Source organism: Hetaerina americana, unplaced genomic scaffold (assembly GCF_022747635.1).
Source record: "Hetaerina americana unplaced genomic scaffold, ioHetAmer1.1.p SCAF_10, whole genome shotgun sequence".
Lineage (NCBI taxonomy): Eukaryota > Metazoa > Arthropoda > Insecta > Odonata > Calopterygidae > Hetaerina > Hetaerina americana.
Window position 1 is genome coordinate 48,361,693 of NW_027286070.1, and position 21,269 is coordinate 48,382,961.

A 21,269-nucleotide genomic window follows, 5' to 3' on the forward strand; every position below is an offset into this window, starting at 1 on the left:
CCTTCCTCCGCTCACCCCCCCACTCCAACATCCCCGATGTTTCGTCCATCTCGCCCCCCCCCTCCGCCACCCACTCTCTCTCTCTCTCTCATCTCATTATCTCTCGGCACCCTCAAACCCTCCCCCCCCGTTGTCCATCTCCTCCTTCGCCTCCCCCACCTCCTCCTCCTCTCCCCGTCCCCTCCCTTTCCTCCGCTTCCAACTCTCATCCTTCCCACCAGCGCGCGCTTCTCTCTCGGCTCCCCCTTCCCGCCTCCCTCCACACATCCCTCCCCCCGCCCCAAGCCCTCCCTCCTGTCCACGCTCCCCTCCCGCCTCCTCCCCTTCCCACTCTCTCACCCCGACTCCTCTCTTTCTATATCTCTCTCTCTTTTCTACTCTCACTCTCTCTCTCTCTTTCTCTCTCTCTCTCCACTACCTCCAAACTATCCCCACCCCACGGCCTCCCACTCCGTCTCCTCCTGCTCCTTCCCCGCCCGTTATAACACTCAGTGCCAGTCTCCTCTCCGCCGCCAGTTAAAAGCAATACCGACTCCGGAGCGGATCGTCTCAGAGCAAAGAAGAAGAGGCAGCAACCCAAGGAGTCTCAGGGACGGAGAGAGAGAGAGAGATTCACAGTCGGGGCGTGCGGGAAAAGGGGAAGAGGGAGACAGGGAATCTCCCGCATCGCATGAGAGAAACTTCTTTATTTTTTTCAATTTTATTTTCCCTGGTACACTGAGTTATCGCGTCGTGTGGGCAACACTTGTTTTTGGAGACTTTTTCCGAGGGAACTCCGTATTCCACCCCGAGGGCCCTACCTCAGAGGGCGGGGACAAGGGATCGGTGCCCAGATATTGGTGGCAATAAAGAGGATTGAGGACGAGGGAACAATAAAGGTGAGGCGCACGGTTTTAGGGTATCCGATCCCCTGAGCGGGAGGTATATTCTCTGCCCTGATATCCGGTCTAAGGGTATCTGGCAACACGCCCCCACCCACTCAATCTCAAACCGCTTCCCTCCCCCAAACACGCGACTTGTCACTGGGACTTCGGGTAACGGGTTATCGAGGTCGAAGGGAACGGTTTTTCTCGGGGTGAACTCTCTCGGTGCAGCCCACCGGCGGAATATGGCGTTCCGAGCGGCCCTACGCCGCTCCCCTACCCTCGCCCTGTCCCTGACCCTGCTCCTTCTCGTCCTCGGGTGCGGCCCTGCCTCAGCCCGGCCGCCCTCCGACACCTCCAAGCACTCTTACCACCATGACCACCAGCACCACCACCACGGCCACCAGCCTCACCACCAGCAGCAGCACCACTACGCCGAAGGGACTACTCAGGGGGCACCTAGAGGAACGGTCGTGCTGGGGAAGGAGTTGCCGGAAGAGTCTGTAGAGGCTGCGGTTGAGGACGCGGGAAGGCCAGAGCCGCCGCCGGCAGAGCGGTTCCCTCCTCTCCCAACCCCGACTCCCAGTCCCAGGGCGACGCCCCCCGGGGAGGCCACGAGGGAGGATCCGGGAGACGTGGACCAGGATGACGAAGAAGATGAAGTTGCTATCAACGACGCTGACTATTACTTCGGCGACGACGCGGACCTCCTTTCGGCGGCGGCTGGGGCGGTGGACGCCCACCTAAGGGCCGAGGAGGAGGCGGCACGGCGGAAGGTGTCCGCGGCGTCGGGACCGTCTGCCGATGACACCGAGGACGAAGCCGGTGAGATCGTGGCGGCGGCGGGGGAGCCGACGGTTTCGGAGGACGACGACTCGAGCAATGGTACGGCGGCGGCGACGTCTTCGGCGGCGGCTGGCGGGGTGGCTGGAGAGGAAGGGGATCAGACAAATGGACCGGCCCAGCAGTTGGAGACCAGAGAAAGGTGAGACCCCTCAGCAAGAGCGGCTGATTCCGTGATTTTGTCCTCACAACCGACCGCTTGGTAGTTGACTACCGACCGACAGTCCCATTTGGTTGGATCGAGACATTCATCCCTAGCCGACAGGGGAAACGCTTTTTTGTAGACAAACTGATCTTGCTCTATTACTGTCATGCATTGTGAGGACTTTTGATAAGAAAATTCAATTCGGTGCTGCATCTATGTCGTCAAACGTTCCTTGTATCAACAGTCTTTTGTTTAAAATCCTCTACTGTCCAATCGTTTTCAATGTAAAATGAAATTTTAGGGCGAATTATGGGTAATGTACTGCGGGCACTGGCTCATATTCTCAACAAATATTTGTTAATGATTTCAAATAATTACGCAATGCATCATTTGTAATATTCCTCCGTTTTTCATGTTTATGTTTTTCATCATACATTTGCCGCCGTGTATCCCACTGTGTCCTTGTAAAATTTAAGTGAGTTGATACCTAATTAAATTTACCAGATTTCTTACTCCTTAATCTTTAAAATTCTAAAGATAATTAGTTTAACGAGCCCCTATATATATATATATATATATATATATATATGTGTGTGTGTGTGTGTGTGTGTGCATATTTATTTATTTTTTTACATATATTAACATATATATACACATATTGATATGGATGAAAACTAAGAGATTATGCAATGTTTTCTTTTTATTGTTAATCTTTTACAATTGTGTGAGGGTCTTTACTCAACCATGTGCTTCATTGCGATGACATTTATCGATTAAATTTAAATGATTACCAATGCTGAATATTGACTATTCTCCCCATTGGGTCGTTACATTTTCGAGAAACTGCGATGGACGAATTTCCATTGTGAGCCCAGAGAACGCCGCTGAATAAGTGATAATTTCGTATTTCTTATCTGATTCCGGTTTCGAATTCCGCGCCGCATCCCGCTCCATCAGGTGATAGGCACCCACCCCATGCTTCTCACTTATCCGCTCCTCCCCTTCTCCATTCCCCTGCTCCCGTCTGCCACCCCCCAAACTCTCCCCGCTCCGCCCCAACCCCCACCTCCGACATAACCACACACCCTCCCCCATCGGAGCAGCACTCCTCTCTTCATGCGTCCGTCTTCCTCTGCGCCCACCCTCCCTGCCGCCTTACACTTCCCCTCCCCCGTCCCTCGTCGCAAACTCGAGACGAGTCGTTTCATGAAACTTCGCAGACGCGGTGTGCTACAAATATGTACCCATGTACAGTGGACCGGACGCCCCGAGTAAGCGGAATACCCCCTCCGCCTGCTCTCCTCCACGGCCACCCGCCGGCGCGCGCGTGAGCGGTCGTCAAACGCAGAGCTAGCAAGCGAAGGAAGGAAGGAAGACGGGCGGACAACAGCACCCTCTCAAGCACTCTCTCACTCGAGTGGCGATTGCAGTTTGGGCGGGAAAGCGGGAAGGGAGTTGGAGGATGAGGTGCGTCGGGGGTGTGGGGCTGGGAGGGAAGCGGAGATGGAGGGAGAGTGTGAGGAGGGGTGAGCCATGCCGACTGGAATGGTCGGGGTCGAGAAATCCACGCCAAAATGATTCGGGCCCCGAGGAGGGAGGGCTAAAGAGTCGTCTTTCGCTTTCATCGGTCTCCGTGGATGTTTGATGCCCTTCGTGTGCAGCGGGAGTGCAAGGAGATCGATCAAGTCCGGCGTCGTGGGGAAGAACCGAATGTCACCGGCTCTCTGCCTGCCTCACGGAAGAGGGGGAAAAGAAGTTCGAAGTCATGGGACGGGAGATTAAAGCGTAAAACACTTTGACAGCTATGGATGTATGGAATATGCAAAATATCTCCATGAGCTTTCCAACCACCTTCCACAGCAATGAGAATGACACGGCCATACTTCTAAGTAGTTTTGTTTCCGGCACTCATATTTGTTTCGATTCCAAACAAAAATATGGTTTGTTCCTGTCGTCATAATATCAAGATTAATAAGTTGAAAGTCGTTTCAAGTACACGAGAAATGCGCATACGCAAATTTTATCGACCCTATTCAATTCCTCAATTAAACTTGAGGGTCTTTTTAAATTCAAATAAGAGATACGGATCTAAATACCATCATCCATATACCTGACTGCCTAATTTCCTCTATCAATTATGATTGTAAAATGAAATCGAATTTATTTCAGGGTTAGCTTTTGTGACGCTCTTTGTTTGAAATAATGTATACGAAGCGGAAGCAAAAATGCATTAACGGAACGAGAGTAACGAAGTAATGGTACAAGTAGGTTGAAATAAATATCTTTATGTAAACACTACGAACTCTTTTTGAGAAAAAACTCAAAAACAAAATTTTTAATGAAAAAATGCTAAAGTGTTATTTTATTTCCACGAATACTGTTTCGGGTGGTAGGAAGGGAATTAAATCGGTTAAGTCAATAAAATTCTGTTTCCATCCCCTTTGCAGCATTAGAACTTAGGGATGAAAAGAATATCAATCAGGAAAAAGGTAAGATCGAAGAAGAGATTGAAGAAAATAAGTTTCTGAACATTAAACGGTAGTAATCCTTCTAGATGGCATAAAATAACAAATCCCAAATTTATCGAAGGGACCAAAAAATCACTTTTGGTGATATACTATATGTGTTAAAATGTTATTCATGTCAATGGTGTAATGATAGTTTACCTATTCCATAATGTGTTCAATATATATATATATATATAAATATATATATATATATATATATATATATATATATATATTTATTTATATATACATATATATTCTTATATATTTTATCGTCCACAAAATTTATCAAATGATCCAGCAGATAGTTTCAATAGAAAATTTTCCGTGTTCGCCGAAATTTCAGTGTTTTCAGAATTTAATTTATCCCATAAAATCCACTTATATTGCTATAAAGAATAATATTACTGGTCACGATATAGTGCAACCATATTTTAGTCGGATTTAAATATCGAAAATATCTTCCATTATTCTTTAGTGAGGCAACTTTCAATTGAAAACTAAGGCGTAACACCTTTAGTGAAAAATATTTTATTTTTTAACTATACTGAAATATTAATAAAGAGCAACAACTACATTGACGCTATTCTCCAAGCAAAAGAATTTGCAATTTTTGCGAAATCGAAATATTATTATTATAACCTTTAAATCTCCAAAATGCATCATGATATTAGCAATCGTTTTAAAAATGTTAAATATAGTTTATTTTCGAATGTTGGTCTTAAATCCGCTGAGAAAATATTATAGTTTGGAATTTGAACCAAACCAAAAGCACAGTAAATAATGGCGTGTATTGATTTATTGTTCCTTGTACAAACATGAGAAAAGAAATTGCAGGAAAAACAGCGAAACAAACCCTCCAATCTTACTCGGAAAACACCTGTTTATTCCTCACACCAGCGGTCGAGTTAATTTTTGCATCAAAGTATTAGTATATTTTGATTAAACTAAGCCTTCAATCGTGAAATTTTTTGTAGTTTACGTTGTAGTTATATTTTAAAATTTACGAAGCACTGCCAAATCTCCTTATTTTTATGTTTTTGGTTCTAATTTGATGCTTTAAAGGCAGTGAAATTTTCAAGTCAGAAAATTTTCGCGGCATATTCTTCGTTTCAAAATACAGCGTGTAAATCTTGTGTAAAAACTAGGCGGTCAATACTTTGTTCTAGAAGATAACGTTTTGTGGAACAAAATCCTTTCGCTTGGAATAAAATAGAAAAGAGGCTTCTTGTCGCTTTTGTCGAAAATGTCACTTCTTTGAAAAAATAATTTTCGAGCCCTCTGTTTCCTTCCCTGCCAGAAGCAAACGTTTTTAAAAGATATTTTCTTCAATAACGATATAAACCCTTGTAAAAATCGTATTTTATGGTTCTTTTTATAGGCAAAGTGTCACTTTTCTAACAATTATTGAAGAAAACTGTATCATGCCGTAGACAGGACTGACGAGCTAAAACACTAATGACAGAAAAAAAAGAATCTGAGAGCATACGAAGTACCCATGCTAAAACCAAGTCTGGTGTTTTAATGCATAGTAACTAAAGTAATACTGACAAGTGAAAGGATTGGGAAAGTCATGAACCACCGCTCGTTTTGTATCTCGAAAGCATGCTAAATGTTTTAGAACTTTGAGGCAAATAAATATATTTTTAATGTCTTGTGCTTAAGAATTATGTTTAATGTACTGGTTAAGATTTATTTAAATTTTGTGTCATTTTATTCTCCGGTGTAGAATTAGTCGTTGCGCTCAGTGAAACCTCGGGTTTATTTCAAACTACTTTTGCCCAACTTTCACTTTGATGTCAAAGCCAAAAAAGTCCAGTGAATTAAGGCATAACATGTTTGGCAAGAACACAATAAAATGAATCCTTCCGGGTGCGAACCCCATCACTTTCAAAGAACTAATTGAGCGTGGATATTAAATTGCTGGCAAAGCTTTCTTTGCAGAATTTTCTTCGGTGTATCACCCTGATATTTTTTATTAAAATGTCTCCGTCCGCGTCCACGAAGCAGCCAAGAATGATAACGCTAATTTTCTCAACTTTTGGGCAACTTATGTGATGTAATGGGTTCATCATTTCATTATTTTTGTTTATTAAGGAGATGCACTCTTTCTTGATTGGAAACCATCTTAAAACTCACTTACAATTATGTTAACGAAGTCAAAGATTACAAGAACTACTCTCTTGATAAATTTTATGACTTCTTACGGAGGGCGTTATCCGTTGGGATCAACGATAATGCCCATAGAAAATCCATCAAAGTCTAAAGACATCTTAAAGTTTATTTGACCCACAACGTAAGATATGTTTTGAGACATTTTCCATTGTTTCAGACAAATTGTCTCTTGAAACCGAAAGCAGGGACTGATATACAATTGTAGAGAAGGTAGACGTATGTGGAATGGCTGATGAACCGATAGTAATTTATTTATTTTTATATACCCTGAAAAACACGGCTATGGTATGTGGCAGGGACGCACATGTGGTGAATACACACCAAACTAATTTTTACCAGAACGTGACCCTACCGCGGTCGGGCAACGCTATGATCCCATATCGTTCGTGGAAAAAATGACACCATAAATCTATCTGCACCATCAATTTTTCTGGTATAACCTGCTCCGCACAATTATATGCATTCATTTATTTGCACATAAGCTCATGAATAAATATATTTACGTATGCCTATAGCTATAAAAGGTTATTTCTTTAAGTTAACATTGCTACTGAAAGCAATATGAATAAATTATTTAAAACCTGTAAGTGTTTTCAAATGTATTTAATTTAGTCTTGCTACAAATACTATGTGGTGTCGAAGTTCGATGAGTTGAGCGTTGGCTACTGACCGCAGGGTTCAGGTTCGATTCACGGTAGCTCCTCTGGGCATCATCAGCTTCACCCATGAAGTGTGATTTTTTTCTCGGGCACCAGATCTTGAAAAAACGTAAGTGGCACAGGGTAAGGAACCTTCCCAACCTTACCCTAATGTGTGAATTCCTCATCTTTGGAATTAGTACGATGCAAGGTTTACCCTCTCTTTTCAAACCAGACTATGAATAGATTGAAGCTCATAGATGCTGTAGTCAAGCCTAAAATTAACGTCTTGTACACGTTATCTCTCCTTCATTAATATTTATGTCATTTCCGTATATTATTTTCAATTTTAATTTGTCATAAAATATCCACCAAAGAATCTAACTTTGACTGCTTCAGGCTTCCCTTTATGAAATATTTTTAATGTTTATTTATATTAATATTTTAATGTTCATATTTGTTATTTTTGTATCAAAAGTGAATATTTGAAAAATTGAAAAATTTCACGCAAAGGCTAGTTCAGAATCGACAACCGCGCAAATTGACAATATTGCAATCCGCCTTGTCCGTGAACTTCTCCATGAAAAATAATAATTGAATATTTTAAACCAACACAAAATGAAGTCTTAAACAAAAAAATCAGCAGAGTTCATCAAACAGTGAAATCATGTTGAAACGGGCGTGGTCTTTTTCGGAAACGTGCCCCTACATCTGTGCCCGATCCACGCGGGAATGGAATCGGAGAGACAGGCGACAGGTATTTACTCGCACATTCTCCACGACCATTGGGCCGCGTTTTCGCCCCCCCCCACCCCCCCGACGGCCTCTCATCATTTCACGGGAGTTCAGGTGGCATCAAAATTAGTGACGAGCGTTTCAACTACCTTCCGCTCCCTTTTCCCTCTCCCCTTCGATCCCCCTCCCTCCATCCCAGCGCGCCTCGATTATTCTATCGTTTGGGAATGCGACTCAACACAGTGTCTAAGCTTCTTCCGCAAGTCGGACATTCACACCACAGCCCTTCGCCCATTCCAGCAAACATCCCTTTCCCCATCCCCCCAACTCACGCCCCCCCCCCGAGTCCCCGCCGCCTCCTCCTCTCCCCTCCACCTCTTCTCCACTCCTCTCCCCCCGTCGGTCGTCGCCTGACCCTCCACCCTCTCCGCTCCACCCGTCCTTTCACTCTCAACTTCCTCCCATACCATCATCTCATTCTCATCTCTTCCCCTTTCGCCTTTCTCTCCTCTCTACCCCCACCTCTCCCCACCCACCCCTCATCTCTTTTCCTCTCGAGGGAATCTCCTCTGCCACCCCGCAGCATTCCTTGCAGGCCACACCTCAAAATCCCTTCCTAGAATTAATGGCCGCGTCTCTTTGCGGATGAATCAGCTTATTCATGGGTTTATTACACCCGTTACCCCAATCACGCGGTCTGTCGCTAAACTTCCTCCACGTCTCCGCGGTCTCCGCTATCGTAGCTGTCGTGGATTTTCGAATATCGTATTAAGATTAATTTTTCTCGGGCCTAAGGCAGGTTATATTGCCCAAGGTTCGCATTTCAGTGTCCCGGGCCTCAAGGCCATTTTCACATAATCTTCTGCATGATCATGCGCAGTTTTAGCTTCCTAGATTGTGGAATCGATTCGTTTCAATATTTACAGGTCATGTTCCCCGGTGTGAAATCGGTAAATGTGATCAGTTGGATACCGAACTAATGTAAATAGAATGATTATTTTTTTTATTGAGCCTCCACGACTAACACCTTTCCAATAATATAGCGTTCACATATATAAGTACATTTTAACCGGAAATTAAAAAAGAAAGAATATTGAAAAAATATTTCAGCAAAGCCAAAAGCAATGTATCGTCCTCGTAAGAAAATGGATCTGTGAAGATTTGTTACCTATACAACATATGTCCCCGTTCATTCAGATCTCAACGGAGATAATGCCCTCTGTTTTAGTCCGTAATTTTTAAAGGTGCCCCAGGAGATGTAGACTTCTTTTTGCGACCTTCTACTTGCTGAAAGGATAATTGATAATTCTGTGCATTTATAGTAAAATATGTAATACATTTTCATATTATTGAAGTTTGCGTCCTCAATTATCGTCAATATATGTAGTTTCTTTCTTTTTTGGGTGCCTTCATATTCTCGTTTCATTCTGTTAAAATAAATGCGTACTTTTTAAATTTATTTGATCCTTTGGTTTCTATGTGCCTAAAAAATATTGGTCCAGGAGACCGGAAATATGATTGAATGATTTGTATAAAATATAAATTATGCATTTATCGTGTTTTCTGTTAGACATAAAAAAATTATATTTTATCGATTTATCTTGCACTTATTAATTGATAATTTTCTCTCAAGGTTTTCTTTAGCTGATATTTAATGCTGTTGATATCAACTAGCTCATCCTTCCATCTGTTAATACATGTATTTAAACCACTCAATTGGCCGATGCCTTTTTACTGATCACCAGTTTGATTTTCATCATTGATATGAATGGCGATGTGATGAGTTTCTAATATTAATTACTACATTTTCAAATATCTACGAAAACGGAATATCGCAATTAAAAGTAAGTGACTTGGGGAATTTCTTGACTTATTTAAACTTTAGAGGATATTTTTACAGAGAGAAAATTAATCGCGATTAAATTTTATTTAGTAGTTAGTTTGTCAGTTATTTTTTTAACTCAAATTTTCCTTCTCGTTATTTAAGAGTACAAGTGTGGTAGCCCAGTGAAATTTAGCAGGGCGTTCTGCTACCGACCGAAACGCCAGGGCTCAAATCCACGGATAGTCTCTAAACACCTTCAGTTTCACACATATTGTGTGACTCTTCCATTGCCAGATTTTCCTCCCGAAAGCGCTGGCATCACAATGAATTGACCTGCTCGATCCACATTAAAATTGTTGAATATCCCACGACGTAAGAGTGAAGTTTGGGGCTATTGATACAATGATCAATCAAATCAACCTTCGATTATTGTGTTTTGATGGAAAGTGAATAGGGTTTTTTTCAAAGGAATATCCATTTATATGTATGGCCGTAACTCGGCTAGCAGACTCGCAGAAGTGATAAATTTGCACATAAACGTCACTAACCTCAGGGAAAAATAGCAAATCTGATCGAAAATCACCAGTAGAAGAGATCAAGCAAATTGACTGTTTCCATAAAAAGCATACAAATTGCGCCTGCTTTTCGTGCAGAAAAGAAGGGAAATTATTTCGTCATGCATGTAACAAAGTATTTTTTCAGGATCCCTCTCGAATCATTCGCGAATTAAATTTCGCATGGCCATGTGTAAAACCATATTTAAGCGAAGGGAGAACTTTTTGGTCAGTGTGTTGTATATTTCTGAGTAGTAAGTGTCATAACCGATGCATAATTGAGAATCTTCGAAAATCTCGTTAAGTCCCATTTTGCATCAAATACTTTGAATGAGTCCATGAATAGAATACTAATGATTGTACAAAGCAAATTATTTTTTACAACTCAGAAACTCGCGCTAGAATTAAAATCGATGCACTAATCTGGAAAATCTGAAAAATTTGCTGTGCTGGAGGGAGACCTCATTTCTAAGGTTCGATAATAAAAAGGCAATGCTTATAGTGAATTTGAAAAAACACATGTTATTTTAATGCGAATTTTTTTTAAATTACCTAATATTTATCTTTACTGGAATACACTGGCTACGGATGGCTGTTAACTACGAATTGGCAATACAAATCTAATGCGTGAGCAGCAGTAAACGTATTTTCGTGGAACACCTGAGTTAGCGTATCGCCCTACACCTGAGCAGGAGTAATTGTTGAACGCCAGGGCATCATTGCCCAATGTGGAGAACGCTATTCGTTGCAGTTAGCGCATTTTCCTATCCAAAACTATGATCTGGCCTTCCTGAATCAGCGATCCTTTGACTTCTTTCTCGTGTATCTGGCGACGAGATATCCCCGAGAGACAAGAGTGTTAGACCGAATGTACCACTTAGGTTTCGGTTTCAAATACGCGTGATAACCCTGGAACTCCCCGTCAAATGAAATTAAATTGATCGGCTGAATGACAGGACTCTAGGGATTTGGCAGCCTCAAATAGAAAGAAACCCTTAATGGGGTATTTCACGCGCCGTGGCGTTTAGGGGTGCACTCTAACCTCACCCATGAAAACATACATTCAGTTTTATTGCTGTTATGTGTGAATGCGAGGGTGTTGGTCGGGGGAGATATTTATTTGCAGAAGCATGGTCTGCGCGTGGCTTATATATGGAAACGGTGAAATTGAATATATGCCAGTGGACTTTACAATCCTAAGAACAAAAATTACGAATCCCGAGGAAGAATGAACGAACGGGACGAACTCTCCAGGTGTTTATGAATTCCTGCGTGTGAAAACAACCCAAGTTTTCTTCCTTCGTGTGGATATAATTCGGCGATATCAGAAGCCGCCAATTTAAATTTTTAATAAATTGGGTGTCTTCGCCGAGCGCCTGAGGAGGTGTATGAGGAGGAAATAGGCGAGCGTGGAACACGTCAACCGGCATTGGCCGATTTGATCTTGGCATTCCCATTCGGAGAGCGAGTCGGCTTTTGTTCGAAATCCGTGTTTTCCTGGAAAAAAAGAAAGAAAGGAAGGAAAGAAAGTGCCCCCCGACACACAACCCCGATATCCGTCAGTGGGATGGGATGGGGCGACGGTGGGAATGGAACGGCGGAGAAGGGCGGGAGCGGATGCCACTCTCGGAATGGTGTGCGGGGGGGAGCCGATGGTGGGGAGCGCACACCTTCGCCTATCGAGGCGGCGACGGCGCTCGCATTATTGATGATTCGGGGGGGCCCCCGGACGGGCGGCCCCCATGAAAAATGGATGTCCGGGGCGGGCCATAGAAAAACCCGCGAAATGGGATGCCGCCACCACACGTTTCGGGGATGGGTGAGCGGGGTGGAAGTCGGGAGGACGAGGAGGGATAAAAGGGCCTCCTCTCCCACCTAAATATGAGGCCCTGCGGACTGACGGCCCTTTTGCTTTCGTAGGCGCCCTTCCCCTCCCCCACCTCTTCCTTCTCCTCCTCCTCTCATCCACACACCTTCCACGCAGGAATGGCATCCTAGCCGAAGACTCCACACGGTGGTCTTTTTAAGTGCAAGAAGAGGATTTAGTGGAGAGACGGCGTGATTCAACCTCTCGCCTTCTTTCCTTGTGTTCCTTGCCGCTCTCTACGAACTCGACACACACACACACACACATAAGCGCTCCACCTCATCTCCTCCCCCTTAGTCTGTCTACGGAAAGAGTATTCCACCAAAAAACTCCGCGAAGCGCGCACATTCTCGGGGTCGGGGAGAGGTGTGGGGGGGCCCGCCGCCTCTGGGGCCAGGTGGAGGCTGACTTGCCGGGCTCGGATGCTCGGGAGTCCTGCCTTCGGGTCTCGGAGCACGAGCGAGTGTTTTTGTTTACAGTTCGCGTGGCTATATTTACCAGCGGGAATGCGATTTAAGTGGTCGATTAGGAGAGGAGTAGGGGCAGGAAACCATTGCGTCCACTTACAATTGTGTCCTCTTCCCTTTTGTCACTGTCGAGGAACACGTCTGAGATAGAGGTGGGTTGAGTTCACGGTAAATGCGGAAGGGCTGTCTGGCCCCGAACACTTGACCTCCGCGAAGGTATCCTAAAATTCATAGAAACCTAGTGAAATTAATATATATCTGTCATAGATCCTCGAAGTGTTCAACAGCAGTGTCAAATTGTCTGTCTCCCATTATCCATATTATTTCTTTATCCATTCAAATCAATTTTTATGAAATATAAATGATAATAATACAAGTAATAAAGGCGTTTTTTTAACATACCTTGCTTCGAAAATGTATGTTTTTAAATTAAATATATTAAAAAATAAATAAAATGGATATGATTGATTGCAATTGGAGAAATTTAATTTCCCATTAGTCAGAATTTCAAAAGTACAGCCAGCCAAGTATTGCATAATCTTAAATTATGTCTAATGGAAAGAAGCATTATGTTCCTGTTCAAATTCGTAGCATTTTCATTACTTAACGGTGTTTTTTGTTGCGATCCGGAAGGACATCTTTTGCGAAAGACTATTTTTAATGCTCCAGCCATGAATATCCGGAGCGCAACTCTTCAATACAGACATTTTTTGAAATAAATTTCAGCTTGGTGCTACGGGATGGGAATTTGAGATATTCCTCTGGATTGGGAAGAATTTCGGTCGACCGGAAACCCTAAAATCGAATTGTCAGACCTCACAAAAGGCACGAAAATTCTTCAGAACAGCAGGTTCCTAAATTTTCCTTTTTTCAGTAAAACACAGGGAATGAGCTCTTAATGTACATTCCAGGCATCACTTCGTAGCGTATATTTTCAACCCGTTTCCGCATACTTGAAGGTGCACGGACCGTAATTACGCTTTGAAAAGGCCATTACTTGGAGTATGTATGTATTTTAAGATCCAGTTCCTAAATTTAAAAACCGTTTAAAAAATTATTAAATATTATATAATAAAAATATTAAAATAAATAATAAAAAATATTATATAATATAATAAAAATACTAAATATTAAAAAAATATGTTTATTTCTTCTATCATAAGGAAAGCATGAATTTCATATCAAATAACACTTATAAATACAATATGATTAAAAGTTCATTTTAACACTTGATTCTATAAGCATTTTATGTTTTCCCTTCACTATGGATGAGATAATAGAGGAATTTCATACGATTGAGAGTTTGATGAGGTACCAGATTATTAGGATTATCTTAAGGATTCTGTTGGATCACATAACTACGGACAGTTCGCTGCACTGCTTGGACCGCTTTTTCTTGAATGCCGTCAATCCATCTATTTCGAGGGTTGCTATTTTTATTTTCAGCCTAATAATGACAAGGATAGTAATTTATTGTTGAAAATAGTTTTATCGTTTTTTGCGGTTTTCTCCATGATAATCACTATATTTTTGCATGCGCTCGAACAAACTTTCGTAACACTTTTCACTCCAAGTGATATACCTCAAAACATGAATGCATCAATGGCTTCTTCAGGCGCCGAAAAACGTTGGCCACGCAATTTCTTCTTGACGAACAGGTATGAAAAGAAGTCAATTGGTGCTAAATCAGGGCTATGCGGAGGATGACCCATCAATTCAACGCTTTGGCCAGTCAAATGGTAGTTGTTTCAGCTAATCTGTGAGAGCTTGCGTTGTCATGATGAAGAATGATCCTTCGTTGCCGCTTCTTTTTCCGTATTTCACCAAGCACTTGCGTCAAACAAATGCTCGTGTACCATTTAGAATTCACGGTTCATGGTTGCCTCATGTCCTATTATTCCGAAGAAACAGGCGATCATTTGCTTCGATGTACCTCGTGCACGAATAACGCGGACCAATTTCTTTCACAGCTAAATGTTCATGCAATATCTTATTGATGCTCACCATACTGATCCCCTAGGATGCCTCAATCTCACGATAAGTCACATGACGATCTTCCTTTACTAGTTCTTGCACAGCATGAATATTTTTTGGCAAAACAACTGATTTTGGACGACTTTCGTCGCTGAGTGCACGGCGGCCATGGTGGAAATCGTTTGATCAGCGTTTCATAGTGGCAAAGGATGGGGTTTCATCGCCAAAAGTGGAAGTAAGTTGATTGATGCACTCCTGTCTTGATAATCCACGTTGAAAGTCGTAAAAAATCATCGCACGGAAGAGTTCACGAGTTAACTTCATTTTTTCGCTGAGACAAAATTTACGAGTCACGATTTATGATCAAACGACAAAATTTTCTGGAGAAAGAGACTATTAAAAGGGCCAAACATTCAACTGGAAATGTCAGATGGTGCCTAAAGCACCCAGTACTGTCAAGGCTCAGTATATTAATAGCAACCAACCCTTGTACCAGAATATCCTTTAAAATTCATTGATGAGATACATGGTAATTAATACGCCTTTATTCCTTCGGAAAACTACTATGCATGTTTTGTGTTTTTGTGAGATTAACTCTAAGAAAAATGTTAGGTACAATTGAAAATAAATACAATATAATCAGTAGACTAGATTCTAGATACATATTTTATAATTCATGCAAAACCTTTATTTTAATTTATCAAGTTCTATTTCAGGATCTAAGTCAGAGAATAGCGTTATACTAATGATAAAACTATTCCGACACGGCTGTAATTTCCATTTAAATATTTATTCAATGAAATCATTTTTATATTTAAATTCATGCTGAGATTCTTTTTGAGACGAGAGAGAATATTGAATCAGTACTAAGCACTAATAACCGCGATAAAGGTCTGAATTTCACAAGAGCTTATCTCCGAAAGAGATAGAAAGACTAAGGGAGAACTAGAATTAGAAGTTTTAGTGTCAAAATACGACCTAAGATGTCGAGGAACTGCTGGAAATCGCTCGCAAAAGTGCAATTGAATTAATTCATATGCGTGAAATGATCGACAAGAATAATTAAAACCGTTGATCATAAGGAGATCCTGTTGACTACAGGAACATATACTACGTTTTTTTTACTATTTAGGCAAATGCAAGAGCAGATCCAGAACAAATAGTTAAGTTTAAGATTGTCTGAATGGTTTTGAAGAATTTCCAAAGCTTTGATGAATAATTATACCATTGGTGTTTTTCCCTTTTTTATCTTAAAGACTGTCAAAATTTTCCCCTTGTATCCGAGTTTGTTTTTCATTTCTGATAACTCATTTACAGCATTAATCCATTTAGTTCAAATTTTCAATGTTGGTGGCTACAATTCCATGTTCTGGAGAGAAAATTGCTGGATAAAATTTTTAGTTTTGTTAAGACTCATAAGCAATGATTACTTTAGAAATAATTTTTGCATTCCGGGGTTCAATAGTCCTCTTGATAGACATCTGAGCTACTGGTCGGAATTCCTAGGTTTGGATCCGAGTGACGCCACTGGACAGCTTCAGCTTCTATCTAACTTCGAGTACATGGTAACTACCCGCCACCGCTAGGGTTATTGGTAGGGATGATTATACACACACATTTACATGCGACTTCATAAATTAAGTCTTCGCTATTTTTTAGTTAAAAATACATTTCTGTAAAATGTCTGTTTTTTGTACGGCGCGGAAACATTGAAGCAAGATAATATGCGCGGATTTGAGGAATTTGAATCGTGGGTTTGCAGAAGGATGGAAAAGGTTAAGTGGGCCGATAGGAAAGGAAACAAGTACTAGGAATGTTGGGGAGGAAAGAGGATTGTTTGAACACATCCAAAAGAGGCAGGTAAGAGGAATTCAGATCTCTCCGCAATCAAATTGCCTCTGTCCAAAGCATGTGCAAAATCGCATGACCACTACGAAGAAACAGTCCACGTATTTAAATAGACCTAATTAAATCCAGTCACAGCTGTACGGATAAATTGGTCCGGCGAAGACGGATTGGTTCGCAAGTAAATTTACGTATATACAATTTCCATGCATACATGGTTTGAGCAGGGTGCGGTAATATTAGCTTCCTTTTTTCAAACGCAAAACCCTTACAAAAAATGATATAGCTGCAAACTTTGTAAAAAGATTCGAAAACAGTGTTTTCCTGACGTGTGCCAGAAATGGTGAATTCATACCGTCGGTTAAGTTTGCGCATGATATCAGATCGTATTGGCAAACTCCTCCCGAAGGTCTTGACGGACGATAAAGAGCAGAGTCGAGTATCTGCTTGTTAAGACACTTTGATCACGACGATTCCCCGACCCCTTTACAGTCCCGACTTGACACCAGCAGACAATTTGCTATTTAAAAAGTGTAATGCCTACCTCAAAAGACACCACCATGAAACCCTAAGTGCCGTCAAAGAAGCTTGTACGCGTACTCTAAAAGACCTATAATCCGCCTACCAGGGAGCCAGGGAGCCAAGTCATGGAAAAGTCGCCGCCTGTAAAAAATTACGGTTGCATCGCGTACATATTTAGTATGAAAACAACGTTTAAGTATTATGTTATCATGTTACGTAAAATAATACCTCTGATCCTTGAGCCAGTAGGCTATTTGAAAATTCATATTTAGAATGCGATTTACTGGTATTGAAGTGAGCAAATATCTACAACCAAAGTGTAGATAGATAGATAGAGGTCTTCATTTGGGCGAAATTGAGACCTAATGGTCTCTGCTTCAATTTAACCCATCGTCGTATACATATTATATTAGGCATTAAACATATAGTTACATTCATATGTATACATATGTACATGTACATAGACATAAATTTATTTAGCACAGATTTGCTCATCTAAAAGGAAAAAGTATATATATACATATATATATATATATATATATATATATATATATATATATATATATATATAAATAATATATGTATATTATATATATAATATACATATATATAATATATATATAATACATATAATATATATATATTATATGTATGTATATATAGTATATATACAAACACATGAATATATGTACATATATATACACATAAATACACATATGCATATGCACATACATATATACATACATAATTACGTACATATACACCCATACATACACATATAAATAAAGGATACACCTACACATACCCACATACTCAAAGTAAATGGCAGTGAAGATAGAGAACAATAAAATAAGGAAAGTCTAAGCAAAGAATGAGGTATGTGGGAAAAGCTAGCGAAAGTGTAGGGATCGTAGGAGAAAGACATTTGGAGACTAATTTCTTTTCGTTTACGATTTTTTGGTGGAGGTGGGTAGGTTTTTGAATAATTGTTGTCACATTTTTAACCTACCTTCATTCTCATTTATCGTCAAGTACCTAATCATATTTACATGTTTAGATATCAAAAGTCTGTGAATCATTACGTTTATATTCGTATTTTAGTTTTCTTTTTACATTACACACCCTCTGTTGATAAAAGTATCTACTTAAATGGAGAGCGAATACTAATCAGAAATGAACATACATTCCAATTGTTTAAAACAATCTAGAAAAAGCAAATAAATTGATATCAGAATCACTTACAGACCCATGCAGGTCAATTAACCCGCTACATCTCATTGCACAAAGGCTGTTGAAAGTGCGTTCATAATATTTTGTTTGCATAATTAATTCAGAAAAATTTGAATTTAGGTTATACCGTTAGCCTATCACGTTTTATATACTCCCGAGTTTCATGGATTTGACCCTCCTATTACATCAGTGGCGGTAGTTGCAAGTTGATACATGTTCAGTTCAGCTGCGCGTACGGCTGATAATGAAAAACCCTTTTCACAAAGGTATTTCTTCACATTAGGGGACAGGAAATAAGTCACATGGGACACTTCAGTTTTCTCTGTAGGACATTCAAGAAATAATTTCACTTTAGAATCTTCAAAACCGTCATTAAATTATATAAAATAATAAACTTAAATTGCGTGAGGACGCTTTCGACCTAGTAGAACACTATAATGCTTACGAATACCTTGCTACCATAATATTTCGCATCTTGAGTCAGCATTTATGATACACTGGAGTATTCATATTTTTTGCTGCAGTAAACCATATTTATCTCACTGCGCATTTGAGTCTTTTTTTCCTTTGATAGCTCTTTTAACGCTTCTCCGTCTTTTAAATAGAAATGCCTGCCTTTGTCAGAACTTACGACGTCCTTAGAACAGTGTCACTTTTATTAACCTTCTTCGGTAATCTGCTTTATCATAGTTCCATACTGACATTCATTTTTACGAGAAATGTAACGAAAATGGGAATCCTCCCAAGCGAAATGTGTTCAAATTTCCTTGTTCAATTGAAATAAATCCGTTAGCACTAAAATGTATGGTATTTTAAATAATTCACTAGCTATCAGTTTGCAAAATTCCTCCGTTAACTGTTAGCAGTTGAAGTTATAAGGGGAGGTGACCGACAATTTAGCTCATGTGCCCTATTAGGAATAGGTGGGCAATTTGGTAGGTTGTCCGATATTCAGAGAGTAGGGTTAGGGTGGAGATAAACAGCGTCAGTATTGACCTACTTTTAAGGATAGGTACAAAACATTTAAGAAACTTGAATTTTCTTGGGAAACATCTAAGTGATTCCCTATGGCCCAGTAGTTCTATAGTTAATGCACATTTGTACATGTTTATTAAGATTTTCCACTCTAATTTTGATAGAAGTTTAAACGTCCTTGACTCTTTGGAAACATTAAAAATCGAGCTGCTATTCATATGAAAATGCGGTATTTTTGTTTCCTTAGTAATATTTATTGTTTTTTCTCCGGGTAAATCACTTCATGAAACAAATAATGTAATGTGTTATTAATGTTTCATATATGGAGGATCACTTGAATATTTTCAAATCTATTACTCATAACTTACTAGTAGGAAGTATTTCATTTCGCTGCAGCTGTTCATTATATATATATATATATATATATATATATATATATATATATTTACCAACCAGATTATTTTCGATTTTACGCTGTTAAATAATGCTATTCCTATTTTCATGGAGTGTTTTTTCTATCAGGAATCTATTATTTTTTATATGCTTAGTTGATGAATCATTTATACACTTGTAATAGACGATTTCAATTTTTTTTACTCGAGGCAAAAAAATTAATATTTTCAAGAAATCCGATTCAAGATCTTTTCAATAGAAAGCTGAAAAAGCCTCTCCTCAAAGTTCTGTTTAAATCAGGTAAACGTGCCTTTTCAGTAAATGGAATGCTACCAGTTTGCAAGTCTTAATAACTTTCCTTTCTTTTAAACCCTAAAAATTTATAGTCATTACCTCTTGGAAATATATTAAGTGCCGGCATTAAAGTATTCAACGCCTGTGTAGGTGAATGGATTTTGTCTTCGCAAATAAAAATTTCTGTCATTTTCTATTTCCCCTCTAATTTCAAAAAATTAATTAACTCGATTGAACAGAAAGAAGTCACAGGGAGCCAAATCAGGTGAATTCGGTGGCTGTTGGATGGTATTTGTTGCATTTTTCGTCAAAAAATTACGAATAATGATAGCACTGTGCGACGGTGCGTTATCATGGTGCAAAATCCACGAGTTTTCTGCCCACATTTCTGGTCTCTTTCGGCGAATTGCTTCACGCAAACGTCTCATAACGCCCAAATAATACTCTTTGTTTACTGTCTGGCAAAAATTCATGATGCACTACACCGTTGTAATCCATGAAAACCGTCAGCATTGCCTTCTTTTTTGACTGAAAACGACGTGGTTTTTTTGGTCTCGGCTCATTTGGTGAACGCCATTCACTTGCCTGATGTCTGGATTGCGTGTCGTACACATAAACCCACGTCTCGCCTCCAGTAATGATCCTTTTGATGAATGTGGGATCGGATTCAGCCTCGCAAATCATGTCTTTTGCGACGTCAACACGGTCTCTTTTTTGCATGAAATTGAGGTCTTTTGGCACCAACTTTGCTGCTACACGACGGAAACCCAAATCATTAACCACAATGTCTTGGGCGGATCCATAGGCAATGTTCAAGTCCTCCGCTATTTCTCTGATGGTTAATTTGCGGTTATTGACCAACATTTCTTTTACTTTATCAATTTTTTCACCGACTTTCGATGTCGATGGTCTGCCACTGCGTTCATCATCTTCGATTGACTCACGACCACTTCTGAACCGCTCGTGCCACTGGTAAACGACCGTTTTTTTTAGAGAATCGTTGCCGAAACACTTTTCCAACATTTCCAACGTCCGTGCGCCACTAAATCCGTTTTTTACGCGAAATTTAATACAAGTTCGTTGTTGCAAATTTAAATCCATTTCTGAAATTGTAAAAAATCGCCAACACACACAGAGATAGATGTACTCTTGGCTACGTAACTTTTGCAAATGTCAAGTTATGACACTAAGATTTAAAGGGAATATCAACAACAGATGTACCAATTTAACAAAAAAAAACAGAACTCAAATCGGAACGATGGGAGCGCCACACGGTGGTTATTCCGGGAACTTTTTGATCAAGGTAGTATACAGAGAAAAATTTCATGTTGCCCCTCGTTCCATATGTGTGTATATATATGTATGTTCCCAGAGAGGCTTGCCAGGGAATCGAACCCTCCGGTAAGTCGGCCAACGC

At 40.4% G+C, this 21,269-nt stretch overlaps 1 protein-coding gene across 1 annotated transcript in view; it reads left to right on the forward strand.

Annotated features, from left to right (window-relative positions):
- The first annotated feature begins 525 nt into the window (after nt 1-525).
- Nucleotides 526-21,269, forward strand: part of LOC139700322 (uncharacterized) — a 94,211-nt gene continuing 73,467 nt past the window's right edge. The window contains exon 1 of the mRNA XM_071598961.1: nt 526-1,848. Coding sequence (XP_071455062.1) covers nt 1,109-1,848 — 740 coding nt within the window. The 5' untranslated portion in view covers nt 526-1,108. The remainder of the gene's footprint in view (nt 1,849-21,269) is intronic.